This window comes from Centruroides vittatus, unplaced genomic scaffold (genome assembly GCF_030686945.1).
Source record: "Centruroides vittatus isolate TY-2023 unplaced genomic scaffold, ASM3068694v2 contig_397, whole genome shotgun sequence".
Lineage (NCBI taxonomy): Eukaryota > Metazoa > Arthropoda > Arachnida > Scorpiones > Buthidae > Centruroides > Centruroides vittatus.
In genome coordinates this window covers 661997-679507 of record NW_027122212.1, presented here as the reverse complement: position 1 = coordinate 679507, position 17511 = coordinate 661997, and the positions used below count along the sequence as shown (strand labels likewise).

Sequence of the window (17511 nt, the reverse complement as noted above, 5' to 3'; positions counted from 1 at the left end):
GAAAGAAAATAACCTTTTTCCTCTTTGTAATTATATTTCAAAACGTTTGTTTTCTTTATCTTGCTCTTTTTTCTTTTAATAGACAAGCAACGTAATGAATTTGTTGTTTTAAAATCTAAAACTATAGAAATCAAAAAATATTTATGTTCATAAGAACATTTTGATAGATATTAAGTTTAATCATCAGATAAAAATATCACAAAAAAATATATTAGCAGTTGTCATTGATGAGTTTCAAATCCAAAATCTAAACTTTAATCTGCATTTAGTTTGAGATTCCTTTTTCAAAGATGATTTTCAGAAGGTTATGTTGGTATAATAAACATGCCACAAATCCTCAAATAAACACACATGTAAACAGTCTCACTTAATTACCCAGTGCTTGCTTAAACACCCACAGGTAATTAAGTGAAATGTTTTTCTTTTATTACCATAGTATCATAAAGGTGATTTCCACTATATAGCTTCATCCAGAAAAACTGATTGGTACAGACTTGCATAGCTAACTACATATGTTGAAACTGCAGAATGGAATGAGTAGATGAATCTATTACTTTTTGACAGATATGGATGCTTACTCATAGACAGAATTGACCAATAGCTAATAGAAAATGTTTTCTGTTCAAAAGTTATGACAACTTATTTCCACCAACTCAATAAGGTTTTTGTCATAAGATCCATTTTTATATAATTGGTCTTGGAGAGAATATTATTATATAATTTTAAATAGTAACATATGGATGAAAATTTTGGAATAATGTCGAGTGTGATCAAATCTGTATTGTTCTGTAATGAACATGATTGAAGTAGATAAAACATCCACATAATTGCCCATTGCTCAATTAAGTGAAACATTTTTCAATAAAAATTACAACAGTGATTTAAAACAGTGTTGCCTCACATAATTGCCCATGGGTCAGTAATTTCTCTAACAAGTATTTTTTTGTTACGTTTGCATATGTATGTTTACAGTGAAATGGTGATCATTTAAATTAAAAATTAACGAAGACTCAATTTGTAACAACTCAGCCTGTTTAGAAGAAAATGATTATAGAAATAATTTGAAGTTTTGTCAAAAAGTGAAGAAATCATTTTTGATAATTATTAATAGAATTCAAGCAATAGTTAAAAATTGCTGATTTATTTTCTTCAAAGCCAAAGTAAATTATTTCAAAAACCTAATGTAATTATAGAGAATCAAAATTTCCAAAAAATTCCCTTTGGATTCAAATCACATTGCTTAGTGATAGCAACACAATTTGATTGAAAACATATCAATAACTGAATAAATGTTGACAATTGCTAGGTTAAAACTGCATTTTTGAAAGTGTCTTCATACCTTCGAATTTATTGATATCAGCTGAAAATTTTCCATTCAGTATTTATAATAGTTAATACTGCTGTTGAAGTAGATATCAAATGTTACAATAGAAATTCATATGAGAATCTTAATTTACTGGCCACATTTAGTAGTCAATGCTGACTGAATGGTATCTTAAACCTGCGGCAAAATTGACTTTGCTGCCCCTGCTTTCAGAATGGATGTCAATTCAGATATTTTTAGCACCAGCACTCTTGTATGAACTATTTATAAACAACTTTAAAGTATATTTATGGAACTTCACTGTATTCAGCTTGTTTTTTCTCCTTTTTGAACATTATTGACTGTTTAGATTTTACTACTAGAGGGAATTACCTCATTGCCCCCCACTGAACCAGTCCTAGTTGTAATGTTAATCTTCAGGTAGATTTATCATTATTTGCTTATCCTTTTATAAGCAAGTAAAATTAATAATTGTTATGAGTTAAATCATTTCAAACATAAATTTGAATAAGAAATATCAAACATTAACATTTTAATTATAAATTTATTTTCTTTATATATCTTACATAAAATAATTTTCTACAAAGTTTAACAATTCTTCAAATGCTATTTGACCTGTTTTCCTGTGAGTATAAACATTTTACAGAGATGCTATGTTTTGCCTTTATTTTGTAATTTTTGTAAATAATAATACATGCATTGTACAATATTTGGAATTTCTTTGGGAGATTATTAAACAAAAACTGATTTATTCCACTTTTAATATTTCTTTTTATATATCATCTATGCTAGAAGTATCTTCACTGCAATAAAAAAAATTTGTAGGTAAATTATTTATCTTGACTCTAAACTATATCTACTTGAAATATAATACAAATAAAATTCCAGGAAAAAATTTGTAAGATTCATATTTTTTTTACTTTTAACAGTTACTTCCTGTTTATCCAAATAAAAATCTAATTTATTTATTTCAGAGAACAATTTTATTAATAACAAAATTTAAATTGTCAAGCTTCTATAAATCTGAAAGCAATTCTTATTAAATATCTTTATATTCATTGTAATTGTAATTTTGGAAAAGCTACTAGTAGTCATTTTAACCAATAAAAGATTTTTGAGTTTTTTGTTTAAAAAAATCATAAAAATTTGAGCTATAGGAAGAGAAAGTTTGGTCGTAAGATAACAATGTATGTTTCTCATCATTCCTCCCTGTATCTAAAGTGTAGCAGACTAATAAAATATTAATTGTAAGGACTTTATAATCAAAGTGGCTAAAAATGTATTTATAGCGACATTGACAATACTTGTGGTTTTAAAAACAAAACCAAAACTAGTGTTTATAATGCCGACTGTTTACACAAATGTAACTTTATATAACGTTGCGGAATTAACAAATGACCGAGTGAAATTTCGAAATATCCCTCGAGCTATTCACCCTGACCTTACACTTTTTTATTTCTCACTCAATTGAAGATGAGTGAATACGGTATTTGGTATTTAAAGTGAGGATGAAATTAATGACTAGTATGAGTGTGCATATCAGTGAATACATTATTCTTTCATCATTAAATTATAACATAATCACAATCTCTTGCCATTATTTCTGAAGGTGTTTATTTTATTACTTTTGTGAGGTTATCAGAAGTTAAAGTGTAAATTATGACATTAAGCAGAGAAAATCATTCATGATAGCCAATGAAAAACATGATTTAAAAGAGATGGCGGCCAAAAACAAAGATATTGAGTGCAAGAAAACTACTTATTAATTTCCATAATTCAAAAAAAATATATAATTATTAGAATATTTAAGTTTATATAAGAAATATTCTAATAACTTCATATATGTTTACAGTTGAATCTTTAAAAGTCTTAAAAATATGTATAGTTGTAATTTAATAAATTGAAAATGTATAGAAATATGTAACAATCTGAAATAAACTATCACAATAAACATGTACAGTACATATAGATAATATAACATAACATATTTACCTCCATATACAGATCAATGAAAAGCTTACGTATAACAATTTCTTTTACATTTTTGTTTTTTCCAAATTAAAATAAATTTTGTGGTCGGTTTTGGGGTTTTTGGCACAAGAGGCTTGGAGAAGCCAATGAATGGAAAGTCCAGCCAGTTCTGTATCTGTATGTCCTTTTTGGTCTTTTAGAGTTCTGTATATAATTTTATCACCTTCAGAAATGCCAATAAATTTTTTAAAAATAATAAATTAAAATGTAATAAATTTTAAAATCTATTACATTTGAATTCATTATATTAATTTTTAAATTTTGATTTTTAATCTGTATGTTTTGCTAATCGAATGTCATTCTATTAAGACTTAAGTTCTTGCTCTTGAAATACAAAATGCTTATTTTAAACTGCTCAATGATTTATTTATTTTTTTTTTTTTTAGTATTATACACAGAATCTTTCATTTGAGTGTGATTTCAGGAATTCTTGTATTTCTCAAATGTCACTCACATTTCACATTCACTATGAAACAACCCATGCTGCTTGTTTTTTCTGAATACCATTTTGAGGAATTAAAGACTGAATGAGTAAGGGAGGGTGAATAGTTCTTGAATGTTATTTCTGAATTCTACCCTATGACTTTAGATTGTACAGAATGACTAGTAATGAAATATTTGAGTCATAAATGTTTGAGTTAAAGACATTTTATTATATATTCAATGATGGCCATTATTGATAAGTTTATATTTTAATATAATACAATAGAATTGCATAACAGCACAAGGCAGAAAACAGGAAAATAAAATTATAATGCCAAAGTCCTGAGGCTGTACATCAGGACTTCATTGGACACAAGTTGCTCACGACTGAAATAAAAGATTGAAAAAATTTTTAATCATAGAAAAAATACATACAGTAAAATTTCTCTAACTCAAAGCTTCAAGAGGCAGGAAAAAACTGAGTTACAGAGGATTCAAGTTAGAGGACAATAAAGTAAAAAATGCCAATTCTGAATAGATTTGTATTTTTACCTCTTTCATTATATAAAGAATCTTTGATAGATTTTGGTTTAGAAAGCCAATGTAACGTCTTTCAGCAAAATGTTCAAAGTAACTAATGGAATTGAACAGTTTTGCAGGTACATCTTGTTGAGATAAAGTGAGAGGTCCTCTCACTTTGGACTGGAATGTTGTATCCAAATGGGTGTTGGACAGCAGATACAGCTAGTTATATGAAAATTTCACGGAAGTCCAATAATTAGGATCATTTTGGATAGACTAAATATTAAAATTTGAGTAGGGGAAGTAGAGAGTAACATAAATCAGTGTCGAGAGACCATGAAAAACTTCAAGTTAAAGATATTCAAGTTGGAGATGTTAAATACCTACGCTATTCCATTGAGACCTACAAAGTGCTTCATTTGCTTAAGTTAAAGAAATATTTGAGTTACAGATGTTTGAATTAGAGAAGTTTTACTGTATATTCAAAGATGATGGCCATTATTGATAAGTTTATATTTTATTATAATACAGGTGCCAATAATTCATTAGAATACAAGCATTATAAAATAAATAAAAGTGTAATTATAATGTTAGTGTCTTAGCAATTTAAAAAAATAATCAAATAAAATTTCTCAAATTTTGATTACAAGAAACTCTTGTATTGAATTTTAATATGAAAAGAACTGAAAATAGTAAAACATGAATTTAAAATGAAATTTAAGTTTTTTTAATGGGCACAATGGCAACACTTTTTTCAAGAAGTCCACAATACACAACAAAATAGAATTTCAATAAAGCATATTCATTATTTTGTCTAGCTGTTCACAAAAAATCATTTTTATAAAATTATTGCACTTTGGAATGTTTTTTATGGAATGCTATACACTTTGGTTTTTTGGAAGGTAGTATAATATCTAAGAATAACCCTCAATAAAATTAAATAAATATGGTTTCAGAGTACGATCTTTAATGATATGAAGGTGAATCAAAAAGGCAATTTTGAAATTATGCAGTGAAACTAAGAAAGTGGTACTGAAAAATGTATTTGTCAGCACCACTTCACTTCACAACCAAGTTTCTCCAATGCTATGAAGATCCCAATATCTTGGAACGAGTTGTGACAGACAACAAGATATGAATACACCACTATGAACCAGAGAGCAATAGGCAAAGCATGGAGTAGAAACATCTGTCATTCCCTGTTTGAAATAAATTCAAACAACCACCATCCTGCAAGAAACTGATGCTAATGCTCTTTTGAGATACACCGGGACCTATTCTGATGGTATTCTAGGCACATGGTAAAACTGAACAGTGCAACATACTGTGCTTTGCTACAAGACCAATTGAAACTTTCAATTCACCAAAAATGACACAGACTACTGTCTAAAGGAGTGCTACTGATCCACAACAATGCACAGCTACCTACAGCAACGGTAGATTGCACAATAACTTGGACTTGAATTGTGTCTGCATCTCTCTTACAGTCCTAATCTAGTGCCACATGCTTGCATCTTCAGCACATTGAAGAACACTAAGCAGTCACAGGTTCAGCTCAGATCACCATCTGAGCTGAACTTGTGACTGCACCGCTTGCTGAACCTCACCAGGTTCAGCAAGCGGTGCAGACATGGTTTTGTGAGCAACCAAAAAGCTTCTTTTTAGAAGGGATGAAGAAGCTTGTCAAACAATACCAGAAGTGTATCACTATGCAGGGAAACTATGTAGAAAAGTGGCATGTGAATTTGTTCTCCATCAATGGAAATAAAGCTGTTAGCTGGAAATTGCTGAGTCACCCTTATATAAGCTAAAACTGATTACTTTGATATAAATTTAAACTATTTACTAAATTTAATAATTCTGTATAAAGTTTAATACAAATTTATAAAAATAAGATAGTTTTTTTACAATTTGGTATATTTTCATAATATATTGCTTTAAATGTTGTAAAATTATGTACAGAGAATTATATTATTTATAAATCTTAATATAATGAACAATATTTATATTTGTTGATAATAAATTTTACCAAAACTAAGTTATTAAAATATTTTATTTTATATTTATAATCTTTATATAGAAAATAAGGCTTAATCAAGCTGAATATTTTTGCATTCTAAAATATATGGTGGGCCAGTTCTGTTATACCTTGAAACATATTTTAAGCCATGAGATCCTTCAGATGAATATTCCTCTAAATGTGGAAGTTCCATCATATATGATTTATATTCTGTCAAGAAATAAATCCATGGCTTTAAAGTCTTTCCATCTGTACAATACGTTTTGTCCTTGCTTTCTAGGACTTGAACATTTTCTTCTTTTCGTTCATAATATGTTGGATGGCATTCTAATTCATCCATTTTTTTAAGCATTACATCATCTACTAAATACAGTTCACCTATAACATGCTGTAAAAAAACAATTTTTAATCATCTCAATCATAAAAGAAAGAAAAAATATGTAAAATTTTATAACAAATTATTTTATTATTTAAAAATTTATTTCCAATTTGTTAGCTTAGTTGTTATTTTGATCACCATCTATTGCTGAATACTTACAGTAGAGTGTCGTTTATCCGAATCAATTAGGGACTGGGGTTGTTCGGATAACTTATTTTTCAGATAACCGATTACATACAAAGAAATATATTAACCTATCTCATGTTGAAATTTTTCTCCATTGCGTGTCACTTTGCGTTGAATTTTCGTCAATTTTAAGCATAACGAAAATTTTTATAATAATAATCATGGCTATTGTATCATTAAAAATTATTTCTTTATTTTGTACAAACAAAATAAATACATATTAAATTTTCTTTGGTAGCTGTATTATATGTTGATCTAGTAGTAGTCTCTTTAATCTGAAAAATTGACGGTAGACTGTCTCACAGCTTAACAGGTTCAAACTCCTTTATTGCCTTTTTACAAATGCATTTCGGATCAGTATTATTTTTTCTGATTCCTCTTCAGTGCTATAAAACAAAGGTTTTATATTAACAAAACTAACGCAAGCAGAAAAAAACAAGAAAAACTCTTAAAAAACCGCTTTCTAATACCTTAAGTTCTTCATATACTCCTTAACACCTATACAGTACTTTCGAGTTCTGTTTACATTGCCATCTAAAAATATGGTTATTTTTCCTTGCAACAGTGTACTACAGCAATACTACAAGTAATTACAAAGTATAACATCTAATTAACAATTTAATCTATTTTTTATCTTGAATTTCCAAAGTTTTAAATAATCAATTATACATACGTACAGGCCTTTTTTAAAAATATTCCAAACACTTACACATTTTTTAAAAAAGTTTACATGTTATATAATTTAAGAACACTTTTTTAAAAAAAGAATTAAAAACACCATATGTTTTACAATTCTAGAACATTTTCTTCGGTACAGTTTTCTATCCTCTACGACGATTCTATTAACATAAACTATTGGCCTGTTGTCCCCTCTATCAGGTTATACCACTGCTGGTCGATCTTACCTATGTATAATTGATTATTTAAAACTTTGGAAATTCATGATAAAAAATAGATTAAATTGTTAATTAGATGTTATACTTTGTAATTACTTGTAGTATTGCTGTAGTACACTGTTGCAAGGAAAAATAACTGTATTTTTAGATGGCAATGTAAACAGAACTCGAAAGTACTGTATAGGTGTTAAGGAGTATATGAAGAACTTAAGGTATTAGAAAGCGGTTTTTTAAGAGTTTTTCTTGTTTTTTTCTGCTTGCGTTAGTTTTGTTAATATAAAACCTTTGTTTTATAGCACTGAAGAGGGATCAGAAAAAATAATACTGATCCGAAATGCATTTGTAAAAAAGCAATAAAGGAGTTTGAACCTGTTAAGCTGTGAGACAGTCTACCGTCAATTTTTCGGATTAAAGAGACTACTACTAGATCAAAATAAATACAGTCGACTCCGTATAAGTCAACACCCCAAGGGGAAGTGGAAATGTGTCGAGTTATCTGATGTGACGACTAAAGCGAAATTGGAAAAAAAACCACAAAACTACAATTAATAAAATGCAGTAGTGCGTTATATAGTAGTATAGGCTTACAATACATTGTGTCCTCCATTTACACTTACTCTGTAGATGAAAAACTGAAAAATTCGTTTAGTGTTGTTTGTTTTGAGCACTTAACTGTCTCGACTTTCTTTTTCAACGATCATGAACGCCTTTAAAACATCATCTTTGCAATTGTCAATTGTTGGCAAGTAACGTCTAAGGATTCTTAATGCTTCTGGCATGGGAAAATGCAAAATTGGATTCTGGTGTGACGTTGATGTAGATTGTATATTTTCTTTTTGTTTATCTGTTATTATTTTATACATAAAAATACATAAAATGTTAAGGCATTTTTATTAATATGTATATATATTAATAATATTAATGTGTTATTATATTACTAAATATATTAATAAATAAATCAACTCCCCCTCCTGAAAAAAAAATGAGTTTGCACCACATGTGCAGAGTAAATTCATTTTTTCAGGAGGGGGTGATGACTTATCGGAGTGTGGGACAGCAAAAGTATGTCGACTTATCCAGTGGTGACGAGTTAAACAGTGTCGAGTAAACTGGAGTTTTTTAACATTAATGCCTATGTAAGTTGGCCAGGACCACAGAAAACTGACTACTTAACCGATCGTGTCAAATTATCCGGGTGTCGACTTATGCGGACTTGACTGTATATTGAAAAATATAAAAACAAAAAAAAAATTATACTTTAGAAGTTAATCTAGTATCAAAAACGTTTCATTCGGCACGACACAGTCTGACTGGAAAGCTTTCGGTTGATCGGCTTTCGAATAAATGACGCTCTACTGTATTATTATTTTGAAACTAATATTCTAATTAATGGAAATTTTTAATAGATATGCTGTCCAATTGATTTCACTGCTACTTGGCAAGTGAACCTAGTAAACTGTCATAGAAAAAATATTGAAAACTTCATCCCCACTAGAAGAAAAAAATTACTGTGGAAAAACAATGCAGAAGCAGAAAATAAAAATTTTATTTCCATATCACAGAGTCCAAAAAACAATGTTAAAAATAGTTTTTTCTACTGTGCACACAGAAATAGAAACTTGATAGCCAACAGAAAGCAATAGTTGTAAATAATAAAGATATTGAAAGATTAATATGGCAGACAACAAACCCATATACAGTCAAACCTGTTTTTATGCGGTGGATAGGGACCGCATAAAAAAAAACGCATTAAAAAAAATCGCATGAAACTTCACGAGTGGCTATAAAAAATAGTTTTCGCAACACAATTAAAAAAATATTTTTTTTTATGCAGTCAATAGGGACCGCATAAAAAAAGTCTCACATAGAAAATAACTCAAAACCGTACGAAATAGAATTTATTGACAACAGATGTCAGCACTTGACTGCATCGTCTCGTCTATTGTCTGTTTTACATATTTTTGTCCAGGTGGTGTTTTGTTGACTTAAAAAATAAATTATTTCATTTTTCGCATATTCGTGCAATAATATTACTATAATAATTTCATTTATGCTATAATAAGTTTATTTAGCTATAATAAGTCAACGTGAGACATGACGAATCGCATGAGACTAGTCGCCAACTATACCGCACAAAAAAAATCGCATAAAAAATCGCACAAAAAAAGACCGCATAAAAACAGGTTTGACTGTATGTCAAATTGCTTACAATGAAATGTAAACATATCATTATATTAGAAACTTTTAGATATCCAACAATATTTAACTTTTGAAAAAGCACATAAAGAGGAATGAATCCAGAACAAAATAACAAATTATCTGCTTGTCATGATATTATCAACCATGCTACTACTAATTTGGAATTCGCATGTCATTTCAATGCACCAATAATGGACATTACTTGAATTTGTCTTCTGCAAAACAGATATTACATCTCAAGTGTTTTCTAAAAATGTTATAAAACACTTTTTGTTTTCTATTTGTTTTTTTTCTTCAAATAGGAACTAAGATTTTCTGTGATGTTTCTACAATATTTACAGTATATTATATTATTTTATAAATGAAAACTAGAATTTATTATTACATGAAAAATCAAGGTGTTTTATGAATGTTGTTTTGAAAATTACATTCATTTTAAGATGAAAACGATAATCATAGTTTTGAAAGGATTAGTCCAACATTACTAATAGAAAAATTGCAGAAGCTGGTTCATACAGTGAATTAACTGCACAATCTGTTTCAAATGCCATTCAATATACTTGTGTTTGTTTGTGTCTATATGTATATTTCTGTGAAGAAACATATATTTATTTTCAAATACTGCAACATTATAAAATTTTCTCTTATCCTTTTTTTTCTTTTTATCTGTTTAGCTATTCCTTCATTCCACCTACATGGTGGGACTTTGTACAGAGTAACTACCTTAGTCATTTACTTGTAATATACAGAGATCTGATTGAACTTAAAATGACAAGACAAGTTCAATTTTTACATTTTGATACTGATGACCATTTACATTAACAATAACACCCTATTTATCAATAGTAGCCCAAATACCTAATTGCCAGATTTATTGGACTAAATATATAACGTGGCCTAAAGGTAGGCAGTTCATAGATCAATATAAATAATCTAATTTAGAATAATTGGAAGAAAAGATCAGCTTGAAATGAGGTTTCAAACCTGCATTTTCCATATATTATATTACCAGTTATGCTAGCCTGGCCCCCATCTAATCCTTTGAGTATTGATCCTAATTGAATGCAAGAAGGCCTCATTTCATAAGTGTGTTAGATTCCCAGCCCAATGTTCATAAAATGAGGAAAAATTTTAATGTATTTAAATACAATTGGTTCTTTCAGTACAAAAATTGACCTCTATAACTTAATTTTTTATAACGAATTACGTTTATTTTATAATCACTTTATGGAATTAACGCAGTTTGAGCTCAAGTAACAGAAATTTTTTAAATCATATTAATAATCTGTGGCATATAATTTTTCCATTATTTCATACCTTGAATATGTCATTGGCATTAAGATAACAATTTCTATATGCAAATACTTTATCTACATTAGTTATTATTGTCATAACGTATGAAGGATATAATTTTAAACGTTCACACTTCAGAACGATATTCACCTTATCCAATGCATAAATCATTTCCATTTTTCTCCTCAATAATAAGTGATTGTAGAGCCAATTTGATGTCTTCCTTAGCTGTTAGATGACATTTTAATTTATTGTTTAAATACTATTAGCAAAACTCATTTTTTTTTAGCAGTTCTTACATCATTCATAGATAATCAAAGCCTATACTGCTTTGTAATCTCTATCAACAATGTCAGAATATAAAGCAAAAAAACAGTTGAAAACTCTGCCGACTCATTGCACTTTTGTTTTTGTCTTTTGCCAAGTTTGTTATTTTTGCTGTTGATTTGGAAATTGTCTTTAATTTGATATTCATAAACAGAATAAATATAAAATGAAGCCTTCTTGTATTGTGCTTTGTTTCTATTTCATACATTTTTCAAAATGAACATCATGGCTTTTTTTTTAATAATAATTTAGTTAAACTGAATGATGTTACTTATTAACTATATTTTAATCTTATACATTAACTTATAATTAAGATCTAAAACATTATAATGGCATTAGCAGTTTGTTTATTACTGTTTGTTGAATTGAATTGAATTTTATTCTGAAATGAATAGTCATTAAATATAAATTGTTAGATCAATTGTATGAGATGTTATATGCATTTAGTAATGTGTTGTATCATGTAAAAATAGATCTGATCTCAAAAGTTTTTAAATAAAAATTATTCATATTTATCAAATTTAAATCTGATAAAAATGTACAGTAGAGCGTCGATAAGTGGAACGCCAGTAAGTGGAATGGCCGGAAAGTGGAACGATTTTCAGTCGGACTGTGTCGTGCTGAATCGAATATTTTTGATACTAAATTTACTTCTAAAGTATAATTTTCATGTTTTTTATATTCTTTAATATATTTATTTTGTTTGTACAAAATGCAGAAATAATTTTTAACGATACGATAGCCTCGATTATTATAAAAATTTTCGTCAGGCTTAAAATCGACGAAAATTCAACGCGAAGCGACACGCAATGGAGAAAAATTTAACAGGAAGCGATACGCAACGGAGAAAAATTTGAACATCGGACAGGTTAATGTATTTTTTCGTACAAAGTCGGAAACTGAAACAAATCATTAACTGGAAGGACCCCAGTCCCCAATTGGTTCCACTTATCGACGCTCTACTGTATATGTTACAGTCAAAACCCGTTTTTAGTTAGAACGCGTTTTAACTAGTTGAAACTAGTTTATACTGAATGTCTTTGTTAAAACCCATTTTAACTCAAATTTGTTTTTGACTAGAGTAAATTCTAGTTTTAACTAGACAAAACAGGTTTTAACAAAGACATCCAGTATAAACTAGTTAAAACGCATCCTAACTAAAAACTGGTTTTGACTGTAGCATATAGGGTGATTCGGGGTAAGATAGTAAGCGGGGGAAGATGCCTACTTTTTAATATTTTCAAACGGTGACGTCAGATATTGTTATGTGTTTGTATGATGAATTGTTGGGCCAATATTGAGTGCGGAAAGCTGTAGTTGGCTACTATTACGTCATTTTCTACATCTGAGAAGAATAAAAGCAATATAAGAACGAAGTTTTTGTTGTGAAATGTTTCCAGAAGCATTTTAAAACTAAAAGTTAAAATAGAATTTATTAAAAATTAACAATTAATGTGTGATGTAGTTAAGGTTCTAAAGTTTTCATTGTGAGCTACCACCGATCCCGATCGGACATGCTTTTTTTTTTTTTTTTTTTTTAACTCTTTCCGCCCTGTGGGCACTAAGAGGGCCTCTTTTAGTAGGCCCATTATGGGTTCGGCCAGGCCCACAATGGTGCGACCGGGTGGTGAGGGACGGGGCCCGACATATCCGAACGGACCACCCCCCGAAAAATTCCTGGGGATTATTCGACCCGTTCGGATTCGATCCCGGGTTCCCCAGAGCGGTAGGCTGCCACCTTTACCGCTCGGCCATCCGGCCGTCGATCGGACATGCTAGAACACGTGACTCCACTAGGCATCTTACCCTGACAGATGGGAAAGATGCCACATTTTTCTTGGGGTAACATGCCTATTTTTTGTTAATTGAATTCCAATATGCCTATTTTTAATAAATTTTTGTTTTCTCGTTTTATTGCAGGATATGCATGGAAATTATATAAGGACTTCTCAAAAAGGTTTTTGCACTGAAAAAAGCTTTCAGCTAGCTATAGAGCACATTAGAACAGGCAGAAACTTAACAATACTTTTATACTGTGCTGTTATACTTACTATGAAGTACTTTGTACTACATATGCAATAAATTAAATTTGGTTAAGATATTCAAAAATTAATTTTATGCAATTATATTTGTTATCTTAGGCTACGACTCCACTAGCCATAAAACCCCTCGCCGTAAAAGCTTTTAATCACGTGACCAAGATATTTTACGCCTGAGCAGGTCGTAAAACCAATGTAAAAGCGAGTTGAGCAGTGTTCAACTTTCGAAGTGAATACGACCATAAACCGGTACCATCCACCAATCAGAAGTCAGTTAAATCTAGGTCATCGTGACACGGTGCGAAAATGGCGGAAAACGAGCTTTTGTGTACGTTCTCTCGTGGCTACTCTAGAAGATCTAGAAAGATTTATCGAAAACATCCGAAAGTATTCATGTATCTACGACAAGAGGTATCCTGATTATAATAATGGATGCCTAAAACACGCAATATGAACGGCCAAAGGAAAATCCTTCAATTTAGAGGAGTATATAATAAAAATGCTAAGCTTATAAATGCCGTATATTATCTTAATAATATAGTAATAAAAGTCAATATATGAAAGTAAAGATATTACTTTTACTACATTTGTAATTAGGCCTATAGTACAGAAAAAACTCGTAGAATATAATTATTGTCTTTATATCGATATATCACGTATACACCGTAATAGTACTGTCGCCGTAAAAAGCTTCGCTAGCCGGACCTCCACCGCAATCCGAGCGCAAACGCAAATAGGTCACGTGATTAAAGGCTTTTACGGCGAGAGGTTTTACAGCTGTTTTACGGCTAGTGGAGTCGCGGCCTTACCCTAATGGCATTTGGCATCTCACCCGGATACTTAGGGTGAGATGCCTAAAATGCCAGATAGTAAAAAAGTCGTCATTGCAAACACAATATACAATTATTTTTCATATACTCCAAAGTTTTATTTGAAAAACATGCTCAAGAATATGATATTTTCGTTAGAGGCCTCCAAAACCCAAATTATCGCTATAATTTCCTTTATAAGCATAATGTTAGGCATCTTCCCCTGAATCACTATAGATAACTTTATTTTCCCCAAACATATTTGTGTAGCTAAAATTAGTTTTAACTAATGTTAAAAGTTAAAACTAGTTTTAATTAGACAAAACAGGTTTTAACAAAGACATCCAGTATAAACTAGTTTCAACTTGTTAAAACGCGATCTAACTAAAAACGAGTTTTGACTGTAACATATATAAAAATTTAATACCTGTATTTTTTCATGTGTTTATAATCTAAACATACCTTTCCTTTATTTTTAGCATATAGCAAGAAAGGAATATTATATCGTGAAGCAATTACAAGTGGCCATTTGTCATATGTTTTTGCTTTTCCAATATAATTACAAATCCCATTGTCTTCATTAGTAAGAATATCATAGTTTGGTTCTCCAGATTTCAAGGTGCCATAAACAAATACCAAATTTTTTGCTGCCATATTGCTGTAATAATGTATTCCTATAAAATAAAATTTAATATAAATATAGAAAGTATGCAATCATAGCCTTGATAAAATATAAAATGTTTTGATTAACTTCATTTATGGTATTTCAAAATTTTTTATCTTATAGTCATGAATTTTTTTGTATCAAATTTTGAATTGGGCAGTGGAATCATTTATATCTGTATTCAATTCTCTCTTAACAAGCATTTACCAAGTGAAAGCAGGAGATATGCACCAAGAAAAGCACCAAGTATATATCACTTGTTAGTTTTTTGAAATTATCTGAACTCTTATTTATCATAAGGAGCAAAATTCATTGCCAGCATAGATATCTCTAATGGAGTTATATATGTTTAGTGAGAGACACTGTTCCTTACAACTATTATAGAGGAATAATATCAGTGGTATGAGTGGAAAATTCTGTAAATTGAAATTTTTATCTCCCCCTTTGGCTCATCCTTCTTTTGTCCATGACAAATATAAAAGAGCTGGCTGAACTCTCATTCTCAAGTAATGATGGGCACTAACTACATAAAAAGTAGTTAAGTTACATTATGTATGCAACATAATTTAACTAGTAGTCAAATTATATTATATAGTTACTAACTCTACTGTATTGAACTGTACAGTATACATTTTACTTTATTTTTATAAAAAAAGAGTTGAAACTACTAGTTAACTACATTTAAACTATTCATAAATAGAAAAATATTGGAATATATAAATAAGATTGGATTAAAATAGCATCTTTGTTTTCATTTCATCCTTTTAGCGAGGTTGAGGCTGAAGTTTTAAACGCGAAAATGTGTACGTCGGACGTTCAGCGCCGCTTTCCTGTAAGCCTAGAAGTTTGACAATAGTGTTTGGAATGTCAGTGGAATCATGCTCGACATTCCAAACGTCATTGTCAAACTTCTAGGCTTACAGGAAAGTGGCGCTGAACGTCCGACGTACACATTTTTGCATTTAAAACTTCAGCTTCAACCTCGCTATTATTTCACACTTCTAAACGTTTTTTTTAACAGATGTCTCAGAATACAAGTTTTCAAATTTTTCATTCGACATTCTGCAGTCTAGGTTTTAAATTTGCCCCAATAAGGAACAGATGTTTCACTGCAGGACTACTGGAAAGAATAGTGTTTTATTCTAAAAATGCATTCTTTACATGCTGATAATTATGTAACATACTCAAACTATCATTGTCTTCTAAGTTTCAAATTTTACTTGAAAATTCCTGCCAACCAATTTAAAAAGTAAAGACTGGATACAAGTACAAAACAAAATATACTTGCATAACAAAACATATTTTATTACATATGTGCATGGTAAAATATTAGTGAAACCCGACTGGTTATTTTTAATTTGAATTTTAAAATTTCAAATGCTCAATTGCTCAAAAACAAGTAAAAAAGTTAAACCAAGCTTGTTAACTTGACAAAAGTTGAATCAATCTTCATAAAAATCAAGGTGTATGTTCAGCTTAATACAATAGATTTTTCCAAAGTAACATTTATAAGAGAAATTAGTTAGAGTAGTTGAAACTAAACATGCATTTAACTTAGTAGTTTAATTACAAAATTAGGATAATAATTGTAAATTGTAGTCAATTACATTGAGAGTAGCTAACTATGTAGTTTAATTACATTAGTAGTTAACTACTACTTACATCATAACCATATAACTCAAAAGTAGTTAACTACTTTTGAGTTATATGGTTATGATGTTATGAGTTATGGTTCAATCCTAACCTATCACTATCAGATCACACACTAGGAAAGCATCAAAATCCAATATGTACTATGTTGCAGATATTTTGTCCCAAAAACTAGAGAATGGAGATTCAATCCTCTTGCATTTTCTGTAGGAAGTATGATCAAAGAAGGGAGGTCAAAATTTCAATTTACAGAATTCTCCACTTGTGACCATACCAGCTTCTAAGAATTGTAAGTTACATTAGTCTTATGAAATCTGACAATTATTTTTTTACCTATTTACTTACTTTTAAAGATTTTTATAGGAAACCTTAAGAACATCCAGCTGATCAGAGAAAATTTTAAATTATTTACATAAATAAATGAATGAACAATATACTACTTATGTTATAGGAAGTAGGTAAATTACATAAAATAACTTATAAGAAATTATCAATCATCCCAAAAATAAATAAAAAATAAAAAATGAGAGAGAATAAATAATTATCAGTTCTCTAACATGTGACTTTTAAAATAACAGCGCCATCTGTTCTTTTAGTTTCTCAAGACTTCTTGACTTTTTTAAAGTAATATATGATAAACTTTTACAGAAATAATACGTATTAATAATTTAGATAAAATATTATCGTAATTTCTAAATCAGTAGTAAAAATTAATAAAACTCTTTAAAATTAATTTTTAATAGCGTTAA

The 17511-nt window shown here is 29.5% G+C and overlaps 1 protein-coding gene across 2 annotated transcripts; it reads right to left on the bottom strand.

Annotated features, from left to right (window-relative positions):
* Nucleotides 1–1848: 1848 nt before the first annotated feature.
* Nucleotides 1849–17275, bottom strand: LOC136976150 (gamma-glutamylaminecyclotransferase-like). Of its 2 annotated transcripts, XM_067271360.1 has the most exons (4): nt 17108–17275; nt 14911–15122; nt 6449–6708; nt 1849–2127 (listed from the first exon to the last, which is right to left on the bottom strand). In XM_067271360.1, exons 1-4 carry the CDS (start codon nt 17139–17141, stop codon nt 2097–2099), a joined length of 537 nt encoding a protein of 178 aa, XP_067127461.1. In that variant the 5' UTR covers nt 17142–17275; the 3' UTR covers nt 1849–2096. The 2 variants fall into 2 exon arrangements, with proteins under 2 accessions (XP_067127461.1, XP_067127460.1); XM_067271359.1 differs by lacking the exon at nt 1849–2127 and having other exon boundaries at nt 6336–6708.
* Nucleotides 17276–17511: the final 236 nt, after the last annotated feature.

Excerpts from the sequence above, each read along its gene's own strand:
- LOC136976150 (XM_067271359.1), bottom strand. The coding sequence starts at position 17,141 with ATGTTCTTAAGGTTTCCTATAAAAATCTTTAAAA. Across the intron at positions 15,123-17,107 it reads TCCTATAAAAATCTTTAAAA|GAATACATTATTACAGCAAT; the intron begins GTAAGTAAATAG and ends TTTATTTTATAG. Across the intron at positions 6,709-14,910 it reads ATGCTAAAAATAAAGGAAAG|CATGTTATAGGTGAACTGTA; the intron begins GTATGTTTAGAT and ends GTTTTTTTACAG.